Source organism: Carassius auratus, chromosome 14 (genome assembly GCF_003368295.1).
Source record: "Carassius auratus strain Wakin chromosome 14, ASM336829v1, whole genome shotgun sequence".
Taxonomy (NCBI): domain Eukaryota; kingdom Metazoa; phylum Chordata; class Actinopteri; order Cypriniformes; family Cyprinidae; genus Carassius; species Carassius auratus.
The window spans coordinates 16287836-16309381 of record NC_039256.1 but is presented as its reverse complement, the minus strand read 5'-3'; the positions used below and the strand labels follow the sequence as shown (position 1 = coordinate 16309381).

Here is a 21546-nt window from a genome sequence, read left to right as displayed (position 1 = left end):
ATTACAAAACAACTAAAGTGGATGCTACATTTTAGAACTATTAAAAATGTCAATTTGTTTGGATGTTAAACAACTTGAGTAGGCCTACATGAGCCTAATCTCGCGTTGTTTCACCTTGATCCGGAGAGGATTTCCTTTTTACGGACAATGTTAATGTTTTCGCTTTGGATTTAAAGTTCTGACGTTTCTCCCTCAGGGTGTATAACATCTTGATAAACTTTATAGCCTATGTTTTGCATTTCTTCATATTTTCCCCTGTTACACTTGTGGTCTTCGCGATCAAAAGTGACCGATTTGCATAAAATTGCATATAATTTACCAAATAGTGATCTGTTTTTTTTTTTTTTTTTTTTTAAATTAGCACAGGTTTTCATTTCTTTTCTGAAAAGATTGTTCGTATAGGCCTCACTGATCTGAGTTTACGCGTTTCCTTTTTTCTTTTTCTTTTTTTTTTGAGTGAAAAATAATGTTTGCAATGAATGCAAAAAAGAATGATTAGCAATGTTCACTTCAAAACTGAGGGGCATAGGCTCATATGAATGAATCTACGAGCAATCATTTAAAAAAGAAATACAAAACCTGTGCTAATTGAAATAAGGTTGATAAATAGCAGATTTAATCTAATATTTGGTCAAATAGCGTTTTGTGCAATTAAGGGTTCATTCAGCAGGTGTCAGATGCACCTTTAGTAGGCTAACACACAATACAAACATCTACAGATGTATATTTAAAAGAGACGTTCAAAAGTATTCTGATCAGTTTTGACAAATAAATTGTTTTTGTTTTTTCTTTATAAAAGCTAGCATACAAATGTATCCATGCCAAATAATTGCAAAGCAAACAACAAAAGAATCACCAATAAAAACCAAAGTAAGTCTGTGTCATTTGTTCTCGGTGGTAAAAGACGGGAGGGGGGCGCTTATGTCCATTTCACCTGCTCAGGCGCTTCTAAACTGCATTACTGACTCAATCTCCACGGCTCTTTCATTGCGCGTGTCCTGCCAGCAGCCTGCCCTCGGCAAACACTCCATTTCCCGGTGTGAGGACACGAATTTGGCCGTCAATTTAAAAAGCTTTGCGCGCTCACACACAACGAGCAGAGCGCGGCGCCACGGTCCGGCACACAACTTCTCATATTTGATGGATATTGTTTGGGTGACATTTATGTAATAAAATCTAATTGGTCTGTTGCGGGATAGTGTTACTGAATGAAATTACGCGGATGGAGAGCATTTGGCATGTGGGGTTTGAGCATTCATCAACGCCATGGCACAAATCAATGCTGTACTACATCTGAGCAGCGGGACTGTATTTAGTGATGACGAGCACCGACAGTCTCCGATTTCTGCCGAAAGATCGATAACGCAACGAATCCCTTACGTTTATCTCAGTCAATCCATTTGGTAGAAAAACACTCACTTTTAACTGACAGGACGCGAAATCGAGATTGCAGTATTACGTTTTCAAGTACACAATATAGGCCTGCTCGTTGTTTTGAATATGTGCAAACATTATATATAGCTAATTAGAGTTGCCTGTATGTATGTGTATGTATATGAAAGAATCGTATTAAAACGGAATTAATTTAACACTATCCTTTTGCACTGTAAATACTGCCGGATATTTGCTACTAGAAATAGCCTACAAATCTTGTTTCATGTTGCATGCAAAATTACAAAGTAAATTCAAAGTTTGTGCGTAAAACGGTGCTAATGCGATTTAACATAATGAGAGACGTCTGTAAATAAATTAGCAGCAGCATCTTTCAGCCCCAATAAATGCGCATTTCAGAAATTGGTCTGATGACATTACTGAATAACATGATGATACTCTTGTTCGCAGTTTTTTCTCCCCTGTTCCTAAATGTCAACCAATAGACAGAGATAATGACGGTTCTGTTCAGTCGACCAATGAAACCTTGAGCTGATGAGTTTGGCAGGAGACGCGGAGCGGAAACTCGACAGTTTGACGCGTGGCGCAGAGGTGGCGAGACCTGTCAGAGTTCAGACAAGGAAGCCGAGAAACGAGGACGTTCATCGGACACCATGGACAAGAATAAAACTAAATTACAGCTATTTTTGCCGCAGTTAACGTGATTTTGTTTGTTTTAATCCTCCTTAATCTACTGCGCAAAGAGGGGTCATGGAGCGCGCGGAGCCAAAACCGCCATCAAAATCAAATCAGGAACCCATACGATTCGGGATCGACCAGATTCTGGGCTCTTTGGATCAGGAGAGCAGGGTCGGAAACACTGTGGATAACAGCCGCTTGGGAAGCCCGTCCAGGGCGAGCGTCGCTCCTCATATCTCCTTACCCGTCTCTCTGTCCGGAGTCACGGGCACGCTGGAGGACTCCGGGCGGTTGTACGGGGTGAGCGGCACTCTGGTGCCCAGTGGAGTGATTCGGGTTCCGGCGCACAGACCTCTCGCTGCCGCGGTGCCGCCGACTATGGTGAGCGCCGCACCGGCGCTGTGTTTCCCCTGGATGGACAATAACCGCAGGTTCCCTAAAGACAGACTGCCAGGTAAAAGACTAATATCTCTGGGGATGCTGGAGTTTGTTCTGGCTACTGGGCCTGCGCACGCAGTTGCCCTTAAAATATAAATAAATAAATAAATAAAAAACATTCAAAGCTTTCATCTCCGGAATAAATAAATAAATAATTAAATAAATAATAATAATAAACAATAAAATAAATAAATAGGCCTATGTTTAAGTTACAACAAGCTTATGACAATGATTTAACCCTGAACAACTTTTTGTAACGATATTAATTGTAATCAACTAGTGTAGATAACAATATATCAAAAGGTAATGGTGATGATACCGATAATTATATCTATTTGAATTAGTAGGCTATATTCTATAAAAACAATTAAAAAAAAAAATAGGAAAAGATCCAAAAACAAAATGATTTGCTTAATGATTTGGTTGCTATAATGTGGTAAATGTTCATCCAAAATATTGATTCAATGATTAGGCCCAAAAGTAGGCTACATTTACGAAATATCAAAATGAGAAAATTTCCTCAATTAAGTCAAAAATCCTAAACATGTCTTTTAATGTTATATTAGCTCACACATTTACAACATGTAGATCTAAGTGGAATTTTAAAATCAGTTTTAAGAAAAGCGTGCTTGTTTCTGGACCCAAATTGTATGAAAAAAAAACTTATAAGGATTAATTATAATAAAAATACTAATAATAATAATAATAATGATAATGATAATAATAATAATAATGATAATAATAATAAGGAAATGCTCATTCAAAACTCTTACTTCAGAAATTATTGCATCCTTTTCTGTTCGTGTTCCCTTGAGTAGAAATATAGATTTATTCATTTAATAAGCGTAAAAAAATCTACATACATATAAAAAAAGTATTTTGTTTTAAACATATAGGTGACAGTTTTAGTGATTCACATTAGTCAAATAAATCTGTATGAATTTTAAAATGAGCCTAATCAATGTACAATCAAATAACCTCGACAGTGCTGTCCTTTATGCAGACAAACAGCTGTTTTAGGAAGGGTCAAAATTGTTACCTATACAAAATAGGTTAAAGATACACACAAAACAACTTTCACAATTGTTTTTTTTTTTTTTTACGTTTTAATTAGGTTGTATTGTATGTATATGAAGCAAATAATAAAATTAGCCAATATATTCAACAAGATAATTTCGTTTCAAACTCGAATTATAAACTATTTAGGCTAGTATAATAATTATAGAATTATCCGGAAAATATAGGTTATTGTTTTTAGAAAATATAGAGCATCGTAAATGACTCGTTTCCCTGTGTTTCGCAGCTCTCATTCCGTTCACCGTGACCCGGCGGATCGGTCACCCGTATCAGAACCGAACTCCCCCCAAACGGAAAAAGCCCCGCACGTCGTTCTCGCGCGTGCAGATCTGTGAGCTGGAGAAACGCTTCCACCGGCAGAAGTACCTGGCGTCCGCGGAGCGCGCGGCCCTCGCCAAGAGCCTGAAGATGACCGACGCGCAGGTCAAGACCTGGTTCCAGAACCGACGGACCAAGTGGAGGTGAGACCGGTTTGACCTAGATCTGTTCACCCGAGCCTCACATACATGACTGAAGGATTTCAAAACAGTAGCTGCAAGATGCCTATTATTTAATTAATGTGTTTGTATATTTGTATTTTTTAACAAAGTTGTGGAAGCTGGAAAACTGCAAACATTTAGGCGTGTTTAGATTCAAGGTATTACAAGTTATAAAATTTACAATTTTATAATTTAAGCAAATAATTTTACATAGCTATTTAATCACAGTGAAATGCATTACATGTAATATATTTAATTTAAATAAACAAATTTAATTGAAATATGGACCTTTTTCACTTGTGTTTTTCTCAGAAGCGGAAGTATAGTCAGAGTTGGCTCATTTTCTAGTGATGAATGGAAACTACTACAAATATATATGTTTTACGTTCTAGTTTTCTCCAGTAGCAAAAGAAAAATCCACCATATTGTTATAAATGTACATTTAAAAATGAAATTAGCTAGATTCCTGATAACTGAGGAACCACATCACAGTCTGTCCCTAATTTGTTTTAAAATCTACAATTTCTTCAATTATTATATGAAGTTAATCAAAGGGTCAAATGTTTTGGATTTCTACATACTAACTATAATCTTACTTCAAAATCTCCAGAAGGCAAACAGCTGAGGAAAGAGAGGCGGGACGTCAGCAAGCCAATCGGATGCTGCTTCAGCTTCAGGCCGACGCCCTCCAGAAGTCCATGGGCGAATCAGTGTCGTCGGATCCTCTATGTGTGCATAACTCCTCCCTCTATGCCCTCCAGAACCTCCAGCCTTGGGCCCAGGAGAGACCGGGTAAAATGGCCCCAACAACCACCGCACTGGCTTAAAATCTCTGCCATGAAGCTGGATCAGGACAGGGGAGCTTCAAACTGTCCTGCACTTTCACAATGGAAAGACTAAAACCGTCATATCTGAATAAGAATCAGGCTTTTTGAACAGTTTTTTTTTCTGAATCTCGAAGCATCTAAGCACTTTTTGTGGGAATAGTGAACTGTGATGACATCTGTGAGTTTGTTTTGGACACAAAAACTTTCCAAACTCCATCCCATGTAGATGCTGAGTTGGGAAAATAGGGTGAACCATTCACAGAAACGAACTGTCAATCGACCTGAATCACAGAACTGTATATATGAACTGTTTAAATGATGTCTGTGAGAAAGTCTACAAAATATTGTACTTATCGTAATTATTTTGTGCTCTTATGGTGGCGATGCATTACCGACTAATGTTTGTCATTGTTGATGTACTTTCAACCGAAAATAGCAATGGTGTGTAAATAGAGTATAACACTGAACAATCAGCATTGAAAATTTTATTGTTAAATAGTTCATACAACATTCCAACAAGAGGATATTTAAGCTTTCTGTTTCCTCATCTGTCTGTCTGACTGACCGTCTGTCTCTCCGTCTCCTCTTTTACAGCATCATGGAAATATAATCGTTCCTCAGTCAACCCTCTGCTTTATAGACAGTTTTTTATATCACTTTTAGAAACACCGCCACTCCGTATTTGATTATTCAGTCCCACTTTGCAGAGTATAAAATATACATTGTGTGTAATGATTCAAATACATCATAACATGATCAAAAATTTGCAGAAAAAGAAATAGCATTACTGTGGTTATCAGAGCATATATTTGGGTCTGCCAGGACTGTTTGTGATTGTGATAAACACAGGTTTGAACTTTCAACACACTTTTAAACATGATGGCTTATGTTTCCTGGCACATAAGTATTTGTTCATAATTGTGTGTGTGTGTGTGTGTGTGCATGTATTAAAAAAAAAAAAAAAATATATATATATATATATATATATATATATATATATATATATATATATACACAAATATGAAGAGATCATTTGCAAAAACAGAAATCAATTTTTTTAACTATTCAAAAAATGGAAATAAACCTAACACACAATAAAACAATAAAAACAAGATAATATATAAAAAAACATGATTTTTTTTTAGTTTTCAAATGCTCATGATTTTTGAGTTATCTGTTTTTGCAAATAAACTCTTCATTTATATATATATATAAATATATATATATATATATATATATATATATATATATATATATATATATATATATATATATATATATATATATATATAGTACAGACCAAAAGTTTGGACACACCTTCTCATTCAAAGAGTTTTCTTTATTTTCCTGCCTATGAAAATTGTAGAGTCACACTGAAGGCATCAAGGGCTATTTGACCAAGAAGGAGAGTGATGGGGTCCTGCACCAGATGACCTGGCCTCCACAGTCACCTAAATAAACTAAATAAATAAATAAACAGTCACCGGACCTGAACCCAATCGAGATGGTTTAGGGGTGAGCTGGACCACAGACAGAAGGCAAAAGGGCCAACAAGTGCTAAGCATCTCTCGGGGAACTCCTTCAAGACTGTTGGAAGACCATTTCAGGTGACGACCTCTTGAAGCTCATCAAGAGAATGCCAAGAGTGAGCAAAGCAGTAATCAAAGCAAAAGGTGGCTACTTTGCAGAACCTACAATATGACATATTTTCAGCTGTTTCACACTTTTTTGTTATGTATATAATTCCATATATAATTCCACATGTGTTAATTCATAGTTTTGATGCCTTCAGTGTGAATCTACAATTTTCATAGTCATGAAAATAAAGAAAACTCTTTGAATGAGAAGGTGTGTCCAAACTTTTGGTCTGTACTGTATATATGAAGAGTTTACTAATATTAATTATTTTAAATATATTTTCTCTATTTTTAAACTCAGATCCAATGTTGAGAACTGAACCTGTGACCTTAGTTGCAACTCTCTAACCATTAGGCCACAAATAATGTTTCATTCAGATATACATTAGATTTCGAAGCAACTGGATTGTTAATGTCATTTATGCAGAGTTGCATTTGTCTAGACAAATCAAAGCATGATATAAATCTTTTATTATCTGTCTTTTAATTAATTAAACTTTTTTTTTTTTTTTTTTTTTTGCTCTCTTGAATTTTGTCACAGTAAGTTGGCATTATGGCTGCATAAAACAGTACTAAGTTTTGGCAATTCACAGCTTTAACGCAATAAAACAAAAAATGGTTTTATATCAGTTAAACACAAACAAAGACAAATATAGTGAGAGCTAAAGCTTGCAATAGCCATCTGCACAGGAGCCAATGTCTCACACTTCACCCCAAAAGCATTAGAAATAAGACACCTGCTCTCTCTGTAATTTATGCATATTTAAATAAAATCACTCTACTTCATTAATGTGAACCACATTTGAGGATACTTATCAGACGACACTGACTGACTGACAGACAAACAGACCAATCAGAAAGCAGATATTCGAGTAGGCCGAGCTAAGAGCGATCACAAGCCAACAAGAGACGAGTGATGAATACAGACTATCACTAATGATGGACACGACCAGCAAGCAGTGGTCAGGATGACGAGATGCACGAGCACAAGACAAATGCTGTCAAAAACAAACACAGCAGACAAGCAACTCTGATGGGTCGGATCATGAGAAAACCACTGGTTATATTATTAGCATTCCTACTGTACTTAAATGACAGACACAGAAAAACGGTTTTAGGATGAATATCTGTAGCACATTAGCTGAAGAGCCATCACAGGTCGAGTACATCGGATGTTGCTCTTGAAAAACGTACCCACAATCAACCATTAATAGCTTAAAATGCATCACATGTACTTTCAAATCCCTCACAGTAAATTCAGTCCCATGGAAAGAGCTCAACTGGCTTCTACAGGACCTCTTGGAAACCCGCTGGGCCTTTCGCACACACAATTACCGACATAGTAGCTTTTTTGGTTATAGACATATAAATCTCACATCTGTAACAGAACGAGGTCAAACACCGGGGGTTAAAGGATGCGCAGGTTTCCCGGGATGTACATCAAACAGTCGGCATATTGCCATGGTAACAAGGTGATGTCAAACTGTAACCATGGTGATTGGGGTAAAAGTTATTCCTCCTTTATTTGATCAGATTCAATAGTTCATTGGTTTCTTTCTTCCTGTAGCTCTATATCACGTTCTCAAAGAGCTGCAATGATCTCATGATGTTTTCATCCTGAAGAGAAGAAATGCAAGTAGAAGAAAGAGAAGATCAATGAGAGACTGCTAAAGAAAGCAAGAAGAGACAGAGAGGAAAGAACACAGACTATAGCTACTTGAAAATACCTGAAAACCATTAGAGAGGTGAAAAGAGCAAATCTGTCTTTAGACTATCAGTGTGTCTTAGTAAAAAATAACCTCCCAATGAGACAAGAAGCAGCTGAAGAACGACCAATCACAGTTCACAGAGTTAGATTCTTTCAACTGCTGGTGTTGTATGGTATAAAACAAAAATAAAGCAATGATGAATGCTGCAAATTATTTTGGAATGATTAAAAATGTGTATAAATAAAACTTAATCTGTTTGTTTATAATCTAGCACATGTCACTGTGCCAAACAAGTGAAAATGTGAAAAAAAAAAAATGGATAAATGAATAGACAAAAAAAAAAAAAAAATTATAAAAGGTTTATGTCCGATGATAAAAACCTAAAACGTAATCATTCATTAACAAAAAGTTAATAAAGTGACATATTTACAAATCATGTGCCGGTGACATATTATAATAACCATGCCTGGATGGTAATATTAGCTACTTTTTACTTACTTTTTTAATGAAATATACAAACAAATGGCTGGTGACAATATCAATACTGCAGTACTCACTCTCTAACACCGGAGGGCACTGCTTACATTTAACAGAGGATGAAAGTAACGGGCCACCACTGGAATGGAGTAACACTGTAGTCTACTGCATACTGCGCAGTATATACTGTTTACTTTTTAAAGAAATAATATGTTAAACAGTATGCATTGAGAAATGTTTCAAATATGTTGCATCGTCACGAACTCACTCACATATATACATAACCTACTACCTACCTAGATTTGCAAAAAAGTGCTGTATAGGAGCATACTCTGGATGCTATTTTTGCAGTATATATACAGTGTAAAGTATGTATGGAAACGGCACATTTTTCAAATGTTGTCAGCCATTGTCTAAATTTGCACACAGTTTACATACTGCAGAAACAGTATGAGTAGTATGCTTGTATACTGCACTTTTTATGTATTAGTTCATTTGATTGTCCATGCATACTAAATGTGCAATTGTATATACATACTAGAAAAAATAGTCCGTGTAGTAGTATGCCAAAGATACTGTAGCCTACCTCTTGACATGCGAGAATAAACTCATCAAGAGTGACGACTCCATCTCGGTTCCTGTCCATTTTCTGCATGGAAGTGATTTATAATATGATGAAAACAACATCATCATCTTGTAGTGCCGACCAATATTCAAGACCTACAGTACGATCACAAACTGACCTGAAAGAAAGCGTCCACGTGTTGTTTGGGAGCGTCTGTCTTCAGAGCGGGATACGTGAAGCGGCCCATCATGTCATATATGGCTTTCACTATATCAGTCATCTCCTGGAACAGTAAAATGCATTTCATTATACATTTTGATCATCTTATTAAGACATATTATTGGAGAAAAAGAGTGAGGACTGACACACACAAACCTCTTTAGTAATGTAACCGTCTCTGTTAATGTCGTACAGGTTGAAGGTCCACTGTAACTTCTCTGTTGTTGTTCCTCTCAACAAGATGGACAGAGCCATTACAAAGTCCTGACGGAGAGAGAAACAATGAGGAGTGATTTATCATTGCAGACACAATCATAAAGCCCTGCTGACACACAAATAAAATCAACAAGAGAAGGTGAGGAAGAGTGGATAAATAAAGAGAAATGGCACCTCGAATTTGATGGATCCATTGTCGGAAGTGTCGAAGGCATTGAACAGGTAATGCGCGTATGTGCTGGCGTCTGCAGGGAAAACACATGTATACATCACATCTCAAATGATTTCATAGTTGTTAAGTACTATAGGAGGGGAGTTACTGTTAGTGTAAAACCCCAACACTTTAAAACAAGGGTTACATTTGTTAAAATTAGTCAGCTGCATTAGTTAACATGTACTAACAATAAAAAAATCCTGCAAAAGCAGTTATTAATCTTAGTTAAATGTAAAGTCAACATTTCACATTATAATCATAAGTTGTATATATTAATTATATATAGTACAACAAATATATTGATGATGGTAGAGTAAGTAACTAACGTTAACTAACCTTAACTAATGGGACACTATTGTAAAGTAAAGCAAAATACATGCACGAAAAAAAAGGATTTACTTCAAATAAAATATGAACATATGAATAAAATAAAAATTAACTGAAGTATAATATATAAATATATGTATATATATTTAAAAAGAAACTCATTTTAATTCAGCTAGTTGCAAAGTCAAAATTTTACATTTTGATTTAGTTTAAATTCAAGTACTAAAATCACTGAAACTAAATTTACAAAAACCTTAACTTAATTAAAACTATATAGAAAATCACAATACATCTAAAGCATGTATTATGCTAAATGTTAATTTCAACAACTATTAAATAAAACTAAATCCTAAAATAAACAATTGTTAAACAAACATTAACTGAAACTGAAAAAGGTACAACAAAGTCGGCTTGCTGTAAAGACAAAATTTGTATTTTCATTTCATTTTAGTATTAAAATAAAACTAAAAGAACAAACTAACTTAAAAAATATATACAGGCATCTTAAAAAATAACAAAAACGATAAATTACACAACACAAACAAAATTAATAAAACTATTCAAATGTAAACCAAAAATATAATTTAAATCCAATTCAAAATATTAACAAAAACTATAATATTATATAAAGTAACACTGACATCCTAAATGTAAATCTCACAGAACCTGCTGATATCTGTAGTTTTAATGCAAAGCACAATTTGAAGAAGTGAGATCCTGCTCACAATCACTTCAGTAAAGATGATTTAACTAATGATGAACACTGACTGCGTCTTTATAATCAAGTGATCTGACTGAGAAGCAGACACAGACACAGATGCAAACACAGACAGATCAGCTGCAGACAGACACAGACGCAGACACAGACAGATCAGCTGCAGACACAGACGCAGACGCAGACAGATCAGCTGCAGACAGACACAGACGCAGACACAGACAGATCAGCTGCAGACACAGACACAGATGCAGATGCAGATGCAGACACAGACAGATCAGCTACAGACACAGATGCAGACGCAGACACAGACAGATCAGCTGCAGACACAGACGCAGACACAGATGCAGACGCAGACACAGACAGATCAGCTGCAGATGCAGATGCAGACGCAGATGCAGACGCAGACACAGACAGATCAGCTGCAGACACAGACACAGACAGACGCAGACACAGATGCAGACACAGATGCAGACACAGACGCAGACACAGACAGATCAGCTGCAGACACAGACGCAGACGCAGACAGATCAGCTGCAGACAGACACAGACGCAGACACAGACAGATCAGCTGCAGACACAGACGCAGACGCAGACAGATCAGCTGCAGACAGACACAGACGCAGACACAGACAGATCAGCTGCAGACACAGACACAGGTGCAGATGCAGACGCAGACACAGACAGATCAGCTACAGACACAGATGCAGACGCAGACACAGACAGATCAGCTGCAGACACAGACGCAGACACAGATGCAGACGCAGACACAGACAGATCAGCTGCAGATGCAGATGCAGACGCAGATGCAGACGCAGACACAGACAGATCAGCTGCAGACGCAGACACAGACAGACGCAGACACAGATGCAGACACAGATGCAGACACAGACGCAGACACAGACAGATCAGCTGCAGACACAGACAGATGCAGACACTGACGCAGACACAGATGCAGACACAGACGAAGACACAGACACAGACACAGATACAGACGCAGACACAGATGCAGACGCAGACATAGACGCAGACAGACACAGACAGACACAGATGCAGACACAGACGCAGACACAGATGCAGACGCAGACAGACACAGACGTAGACACAGATGCAGACGCAGATGCAGACACAGACACAGACACAGACATAGACAGATCAGCTGCAGACACACACTAACCGCCGTGAGGAAAGAACTGCGAGTAGATCTGTTTGAACGTCTCCTCGTTGACCACACCGCTGGGACACTCCTGACAAACAAGCAGAAAAACACAAACGTCAGGTCTTGACGGATCAGGAAAACAAGCCTCCAAGTGTGCGAGTGGGCATACGTTTTTAAAGCCTCTGTAGAGCACTTGCAGCTCTTTCTTGTTGAAGTTTGTCTGAGCCTCCAGTGGCTCCAAACCCTCGGGACGGTGACACACGATAGACAGCTCCAGATCATCATCCACCTTATCTACACACAGATTACAACACATTTACAACACGACATGGCCAATACACTTGATTTACTTCATACAATGCATTTAAACAGGAAATACAATATTTTGTTTAAATCAATTAAAATATTGTATATAGGGATAAAAAGTCAAAAAACTTTTAAGAAGAAGATAAGACTTTTATTCAGCAAAAAATGCACTGTAAAGTATGGAACCCCGTTTCCTCCACTGAATAATAAAAAAGGTAATTGTGACTTTTTATCTCACAATTCTGACATTTTGTTCAAAATTGTGAGAGAAAAAAAATCAGAATTGCGAGAGATAAACTCACAATTGCGAGAAAAAAGTCAGAATTGTGAGTTTATATCATGCAATGTTGACTTTATAACTCGTAACCGTGAGTTTATAGCTCACAATAAACTCACAATTTTGACAAACAGTCAGAATTTCGAGACATAAAATCACAATTGTGAGATATAGACATGCAATCCTGAGAACATATCAGTTTTTTTCCTACCCTCAAAATTGTGTTATCAAGTCAGAATTGCGACTTCTTATCTCACAGTTATGACTTTTTAACTCAGAATTTTGAGTAAAAAGCAATAAACTTTTTTTTTCAGTGGCAGAAATGGGATTCCATAGTAAAGACATCTGCAATGTTACAAAAGATTACTGTTTCAAATAAGTTTTGTTCTTTTGAACTTTCTGTTCATCAAAATGTGAGCATTTTTGTTTTCACAAAAATATGAACTGTTTTCAACATTGTTCATAATCAGATATGTTTCTTAAGCACCAAACATGAATATTAGAATGATTTCATGTGAAACTGAAGACTAGAGTAATGATGCTGAAAATTCAGCTTTGATTACAGGAATAAATTACATTTTACTATATATTCAGATCTTACAATATATTCAGAACTTATTTTAAAGTGTAATAATATTTCACAGTATTACTGTTTTTACTATTTTCTGTTTTTATTTTATTTATTTATTTATTTTTTAAATAAATGTAGACTTGGTGAGCAAATATATATATACATAAAAACTGTTAACCACAAACTTTTAAATAGTGTAGATGTAAAAAAAAAAAAAAAAAAAAAAATGCATGAGATGAGATCCACTGTCAGAAATAGCAAACAGTGAGAGGTTTATTTCTTACTCTGAAGCACTGAATCATGTTTCAAAAATGTATTAGCAGAAACTCCCTCATGTACTAGAGATGATGACAGCAAAGCCACACGACTGTTAAACAAGCGTTTGACATTCACAATGTTGGAAACGCATGATTAGCTCATTTGCATTTTTTATTTAGCATATTTAAAAATATTCCTTACGGAGTTATTACAGTTAATTAAAACAATTAAAACATTTTTTTTTTACTTAAAATACCTGAATAAAATTGATTTTGTTTTGTTTCAGGTAGGTGCTGAGCCAATATTTTTCTTATTTTCAACTTGATGTACTAAAATAAACTAAAAGCTGAAATGATATAAAAACTACATAGAAACGATAAAAAGGACAACCAAACTAATAAAGCGTTTACAAAAATGAAAATTGTAATTAAAAAAATTAAAATAAAAACTAATTCCAAATATTATGAAAAACTATAATAGCATCTGAAATAGCAATATCAACTGTACAAAAGCACTCAACTGTACTTCAGAAGTCACAACAACACTCAACTGAAAAGAGAAAAACTCAAATTTACGGTCTGAAATATGAAGGTGACTGACTAGGATCATTCTGGCAGGTTAATCATAAAACATAAGGACGGACGAGGCATGTGTGTGTGTGTGTGTTAAGGCACTGAAGGACACACACAGGTGAGGTCAAAGGTCATGTGCCGGAGGCTCTCTCTGCTGCTCAGTGTCCTTTAGCAGCATCTCGTTACAGCACTGCACTCTCTCTAACACACACACAATGGTCTTCTTCATAATTTCAAATTTAATTCAATTACTTGGCAATCTCCCGTAATTATTTCTGAAATTTACAAGCAGTTTCTGAATGAAAATCATTTAGAAGTAAACTCCACACCAACTGTTTTTCAGTGCCAGTGTCAAGCATCACAATTTCTTTGTATGTTATAAATATATTTATGATGAATGTTTGTCTCATTCACACCTTGATCTTATTCCACAGCTGGTGAAATTCATTTTTCTGCAGAAGTACAGTGAATTACAGTGATAAATGTAAGAGGTTAAGTCTGATTCACGGCACACATTGATTATCAGCCGTCTATTGTTAAACGCACACATTTAAGCACACAGATCTCTGATAAAGACTCTTAGTTCAGTGGTTTTGTGAGTCTCACCCTCGGTGCTGATGAGTCCGAGCGTGTGCAGGAGTTTCAGAGCTCCACACAGCAGCAGCACTATGGCTAAAGTTTGCAGTCCGTCTCCCTCTGCTTTCTCCATCGCGCTTGATCTCTTTATTAGTCTTAATAATCTAATTTTCCTCTCGGTTTCATTCCAGTCTCTTTCTGTATTTGCTGAGCTCTCGACATCCATCTTTATATACACCTCTCTCTCTCTCTCTCACCTCTTTGACATCTGCTTCTTTGTTTCCCAGTTTGTCCTCTCTCTCTCTCTCTCTCTCTCTCTCTCTCTCTCTCTCTCTCTCTCTGTGTGTGTGTGTGTGTGTGTGCTCTTGTTTTTGTGACATATCAGGACACAACTCTGAATAATGACATGGGTATGACACAGGTATTACAAGAAGAGGGTGACTTATGAGGACATAACCCATTCCCCCATTTTCCAAAATGCTTATAAATCATACAGAATGAGTTTTTTTGAGAAAGTAAAAATGCACAAAGTTTCCTGTGAGGGTTAGAGTTAGGGGTAGGGTTAGGTGTAGGGCCACAGAATATACAGTTTCTACATTATAAAAACCATTACACCTATGGGATGAACCCACTTTTCACAAAAACAAATGTGTGTGTGTGTGTGTCTCTGTGTGTGTGTGTGTTTTAGAAATATTCAGTGCTGTTTAACACATTTTCAATATGCAGGACCTTAAATTTTTTTTTTTTTTTTTTCACATGACAAAGGTTTTCATTTAGTTGACTATAATAAACCTGATTAAAATTCACAATCTACACAAAATAATTATATATTCATTTGAACTATTTACACCAGCCTGATATATTGAGGTTAAAGTACAACATCAAAAAAAAAAAAAAAATGTATTATGATAATTATTATATCATAATGCTTCATGGAGAAAAACAGGTTTAAATGTAGGTTTAAAGGTTTAAAAATGTATTTTAAGAAAAATGTATTATAAAAAAATCATTTGGAGGACTTTAGATATTGTCAAACAAACTTTATTTCAGTTAAAAAATATATATTTTACATGGAAAAGGTTTTTTATGTTTTTATGTTTTAAAAAAATATTCAAACAAATAGTTTATATAATTATTAAATTATTAATATATATATATATATATATATATATATATATATATATATATATATTTAATATTATGCCAAATATTGCCTGAGTTGAGTAATACTACATATCTAAATGTATTACATTTGAAATGTTTTAAAAAAAGTACAAAAAACATTTGTATGATTTGTTTCATAGTGCTTCTGTTATGTTGTGTTTTCCCTCCACATGTGTGCTGCGTCCCTGTTAATGAGTTATTCCATGCACCTGTCTTTATAAGCCCTAGTCCTTTCAGTTGGTCTTTGTTGGTTCTTGAACGTCTTCCATGTGTTCTATGTCCCCCAGTTGGATTATTAAAGACTCTCGTTTTATGGATTCCTTGTGTCTTCATTCCTGGCTTCCTTGTGTAGTGTGACAGCTTCATTGTGAAAAACTGTTTAAAATGTATAAAATATGTAAAGAAACAATTTACAAAATGCTTTTAAAGTAGATTTTTGGTTTGAAAAAAGTATCTACATCTGGCCTCAATTCATGAAAAATATTTTATATTAAAACTGATTTTCATTTTTGTTTTTAAATGTATTTAAAATATAAAAAATGTGACATAAAAATATGAAAAATAATCTTAAAAAAAACATATATATATATACACACACACACAGACAAACACACACATATATTCAGTATTCAATATACAGTAAAGAGTAAATTAAAAAAATATGGATATGACATGTTCTACTATGGTCAATAAAAAAAAAATTATTAAATGTAATTAAATTTATTAAATACAACTTTATTGGGGTGGCACTGGATGTATATGGCTAATTCAAACTAAAATAAGTAAAATTTGCAACTGCATCGATTTCATTCCATTTGAATTCTAAGCTTTTAAATGCAAAATACTTCTTCAATTCACATTCATGCATTGTGGATTCTGAATGGCACAGAAGCCTGAGGGGAGTGTGTGTGTGTGTGTGTGTGTGTGTGTGTGTGTGTGTGTGTGTGTCCTTCACACTCTCAGGTGAACCTGCAGCCCCAGGTGAGTCCTGCCCTCAGGTAGGACATTAAGAACAACACCAGTGTGCTTGCGTGTGTGTGTGTGTGTGTGTGTGTGTGTGTGTCACAGAAGAATAGCAATGAAATATCATGGTTTGTAGATCACATATATGTATATACATATTCATATATATATAACATTCATATATTTAGCCCAATGTTGTCCTTCAGAAAAATGACCGTTATGACCAAGCATGAGTCACACAAACAACCCCACACACACACACGCACACACACACACAGCACTGCAGGTTTGATTAATGAGCCTCATTTAGAAGGTGAAGTTCATGCATGACACACAGAGACAACAAAAGACATATTTATACAGACACATTATTCCAGATCTAAATATACCAAAACGTTAATTTATTCATTAATATTTCATATTCACATTTCATAGAATCATAATGTATAGTCTAGTAGCTGTAGTTCATGAAACTGCATGTTTCTACTGTCATTGGTTTATATCTACACATTTCTGTTTGTAAAGCTTAACCTTCTGATGCCTGACATCCACTAAAGGTTTAACCCCATGAAGCCTGCTGTGTGATGTTTCATACACAAATAAAACCTCTAAATTATCACCGATCAAAACTTTGCTGTTAAACAGGTCACACACAATCATCTCCATGCCCTCTGTCATCTTGTCTTTTTGCTGTCAAATCTGATTTTTATAAAGTACATGTTTGTAATATTTCAAGATGAACACTTACTTGACTGAAACAAAGTTTACTCGATTATCCAGACATAACTAGTTTAACAAAAATCAGTGAGTATAAAATATGATCATCATCACTTAAAAAAGAAGAAGAAATAACACAGTGGATGAGAAGAGTTTCTATTCTCTGTTTTTATTTTAGCTCCATAAGATTAGGCCTGTTACGCATCTTGCCAATTACTCAAAATGTCAGGAGCTATATTTTTATTGGAAGGATAGCATTTAATAAACTTATACTTCCATATGTATATCAAAACATACATTTTTGGTTTTAATATTTGTAGTGTGTTGTAACCATTTTATAAAAGCAATATGATTTATTCACAATACAGAAAGCCTTGAGTAGGTTATTGCTTACATGAAGAAGATAAGCATTGGCATATTATTTCCTGTCTGTTTTAATAACTCTTATTAAAAGGTTAGAACTGCCACTAGATGGAGACAAGCATCCACAAAACCGACCATAATCTCCTGCATAGTGACATTCAAATGCATTTATTCTTAAATATTGATGGAGAAACACAAAATTAAACACCACATAACCACACTTTTACTACAACGTTTCATACATGCATTACACGGCTTCTTTATTCCCACACACTCATGATACACACACACTTACTTCACTGTAATCCTCTGGTTTGCATAATCTGAATTAGCATAATCTTTGTATTAACATGGCAAGAAGAGCTCCTTTTTTGAGAGTGAAATATATTCAGAGAAACACACACACTTCTCTTTCACACACACACACATACACACACACACACACTGAGAAATTACACTGCGCAATCAAGGCCTGACACATCACTAATTAAGACAAACGTTAATCACACACACTTCTCATCACTCCAGTCGTGTAAAAACCCATTACACGCCGTTCCACTTCAACCATCTTCCTCAAGCTGTATTCAGTTTATAAATGACACACACAGAGGATGCTTCTTGTGATTTTTCACGTTATGTGCACATGTGATATGATGCATGCAATAAGGCAGTAAGGCTTCTATTGAAAATCATTCACCTTACACCAGCAACAACAATCAACCAATACTATAATATTTTTGAATTGACCTTAAGGAGTCATGATGACAGCAGAAATGGAAATGAAGGATTCATTAACGTCATTGACCCAAAATATTCTCCCACTGCAATTCATTTTATTCCAATGTTACCAAAATCAAACTCTAGTGACATCTGAGTGGGTGAGCTGCGTGTTTGATAATTATACACAATCTGAATAATAATAATTATTAATTAATAATAATAATAATTATTATTATTATTAATATTATTATGATTACTATAATAATAATTATATTTAATATATAAACATGAACTGAAATGTAAAAAAAAAAAAACTTTAATGATAATGATATATGTTGCATTGGCAACTTGCTGAAACATAAATTAAAAATATATAAATCAATTAAAAAAACATCAAAAGCCATAAACATAAAAAACAATACAAATACAAAAATGAAATATAGAGAAAATGACTAAAACTTCTAAATTAAATTAAATGTAAAAATAAAAACATTCAAAATGTTAATAAAAACTATAATAGCATCTCAGTGATACTAAAATAACACTGGTTTGAATTAGACAGGCATCATCGCTCTGACAGAGTAATGAATCGATCAATGTCTCGTATCAGATAGAATTCATTATAAAAGATCATTACAATAGATTAAACCAAACATTTAGTTTATTGGCTGGCCATCTGCTGCATACTACACAAAACAACTAGAAAAAGTTCAATTCTGTATGATTTATAGACCCTCAAGTTGTTATGAGGTTCTTTCAGCTGTTGAGCACAAATATATATATATATATATATATATATATATATATATATGTGTGTGTATATATATATATATATATATATACATATATATACATATATATATATATATACATACATATATATATATATATATATATATATATATATATATATATATATATACACACATATATATATATATATGTATATACATATACATATACATATATATATATATATATACATATATATATATATATATATATATATATATACATATATATATATATATATATATATATATACATATACATATATATATATATATATATATATATATATATATATATATATATATATATATATATATATATATATATATATATATACAAATATATATATACATATATATATATATATATATATATATATATATATATATATATACACATATATAAATATATATATATATATATATACATATATGACGTCATATGCTAATTAGCATATTTATGACGTAAGTGCGTCATATTGTAGTGTCTCCGTATGCTGCAATTTAATTTAGCCATTTAATTTAATTCTCAATAAAACAGTTTTTATTACTATATTTTAATGTTTCTGTTGTAAGACAAAGGAACAAATATTACAATGATGGTCCATTACAAAGCGCGGTCCATTAAGACTACATAACCAGCTCTCAAACATTAATCTGCACTAATGAAATCAAATACAAATACGATAAAGTCAGTGATTATTCTGTGATTGATGTCGGCTATACTTGCTTGTAAATAGTTAGAAGCAACAGAATATCTTTCTTTTTTTTCTTTTTTTTTTACTGAAAGTGCTGTTCCTCTCTGCGCTCGCTGAACACAGCAGATAAAGAGAGAGAGGCTCGATAATGATTGTCCAAAAAGGCGCTAAATCTAGCGACTAAGCCGCCAAGTTAGCAACTCCACTGCCCAGCGGACCCGGCTTCAACCGTCTCGCAAGTGTTGATAGGCTATTTATCGTGAGGTGTAACCAATCAGATAGCGCCGTGGGCGGGACATTGAGCAAGTCTCCAGAGTGGTGAATACAGAGAGCCTGCGTGCCAGCCAAAGTAGCGCATTTTAAAATAAAATTGACTTTAATCAAACCACGTATCCGTGATAAGTTGTGTGATCCGTCTCGCCAAAAGTGTAGTAGCACTGATCACTTTGAGGGGGGGATAAAAATAATTAAGCAGAGGCAGGGATACATTGACCAGTAAGGGGGAAATCCTACGCATCCCTCCTGGCAAATCACACTCTGCATATATATATATACATACAGGTTTGTATCAACTTGAGGGTGATTAAAAGATTAAGATTGCTATTTTTAGGTGAATTACTTTTAATGTGGGAAGAATAAATCTGACTTGTTGATATAATTTTAAGAAATATCCCAAGGCTCATCAGCTCTGCAATCAGGACTAATCAGTACGCCAGCTGCAGAGGATCTGCGCTGACTATTTAGTCTCTCTGTTTTCTCCTTGTCTTTTGTCAGATCGTAGTTTGGATAACCGTTCTGTTCCCGCCTGTCCAGTTTCCTCGCTGCCTGTCCGTTTGTCCTGCACGTCTGCCCTCTCATCATCTTCATCTCCCTGATTACCACCGCCGTCAACTTCCTGATTGTCGTTTGTCTTCACTCACCTCCCAGGATATTCACGCCGGAATGGGCTGTACCACAGCGTCCCTGTGTCACTGAGTGTTGGCTTCTTCTGACTTTGTTTTCATCATCATCATCATCCCTGTTTCACATTTATTAATAAAACTCTCTTACTTGCTATTGAATCCATCTCATCATTTCATCACAGAACGATCTGACCACACACAATGGATTCAGCAAGCAACAGCGATCTCTGCGACCTTGTATTGATTACCGAGGGTTGAATAACATCACGGCAAAGAATACTTATCCTTTGCTGTTGATGTCTTCAGCTTTCGAAAGATTGCAGGGAGCATCCATCTCCACAAAATTTGATTTACGTAACGCCTATCATTTTGTTCGCATCAGGAGGGGGGATGAGTGCAAAACCGCATTTAATACCCCCAGAGGCCACTTTGAATACTTGGTTATGCCCTTCAGGCTATCCAACTCACCAGCGGTTTTCCAGGCACTCGTCAAAGAGGTGTTGAGACACATGATAGATCGGTTCATATATGTTTAGCTG

At 35.1% G+C, this 21546-nt stretch overlaps 2 protein-coding genes across 3 annotated transcripts in view; one reads left to right on the top strand and one right to left on the bottom strand.

Annotated features, from left to right (window-relative positions):
* The first annotated feature begins 1541 nt into the window (after positions 1-1541).
* tlx3a (T cell leukemia homeobox 3a) lies at positions 1542-5827 on the top strand. The gene is made up of 3 exons (XM_026280304.1): positions 1542-2524; positions 3812-4046; positions 4675-5827. Exons 1-3 carry the CDS (start codon positions 2143-2145, stop codon positions 4889-4891), a joined length of 834 nt encoding a protein of 277 aa, XP_026136089.1. The 5' UTR covers positions 1542-2142; the 3' UTR covers positions 4892-5827.
* Positions 5828-6749: 922 nt separating this feature from the next.
* The window catches only part of kcnip1a (Kv channel interacting protein 1 a), a 41368-nt gene continuing 26571 nt past the window's right edge, over positions 6750-21546 (bottom strand). For both annotated transcript variants that reach the window (XM_026280301.1, XM_026280303.1), the window contains exons 2-8: positions 12299-12423; positions 12148-12217; positions 9889-9959; positions 9655-9762; positions 9458-9562; positions 9301-9363; positions 6750-8145 (exon numbers count right to left, since the gene is read on the bottom strand). In XM_026280301.1, the coding sequence (XP_026136086.1) occupies positions 8098-8145; positions 9301-9363; positions 9458-9562; positions 9655-9762; positions 9889-9959; positions 12148-12217; positions 12299-12423 (590 nt within the window). In that variant the 3' untranslated portion in view covers positions 6750-8097. The remainder of the gene's footprint in view (positions 8146-9300; positions 9364-9457; positions 9563-9654; positions 9763-9888; positions 9960-12147; positions 12218-12298; positions 12424-21546) is intronic.

Bases quoted from the DNA above. Each gene is read 5' to 3' on its own strand.
- tlx3a (XM_026280304.1), top strand. From the start codon at position 2,143: ATGGAGCGCGCGGAGCCAAAACCGCCATCAAAATCAAATCAGGAACCC. The intron at 2,525-3,811 runs GTAAAAGACTAA...TGTGTTTCGCAG, and splicing joins CCCTAAAGACAGACTGCCAG to CTCTCATTCCGTTCACCGTG. The intron at 4,047-4,674 runs GTGAGACCGGTT...CAAAATCTCCAG, and splicing joins AACCGACGGACCAAGTGGAG to AAGGCAAACAGCTGAGGAAA.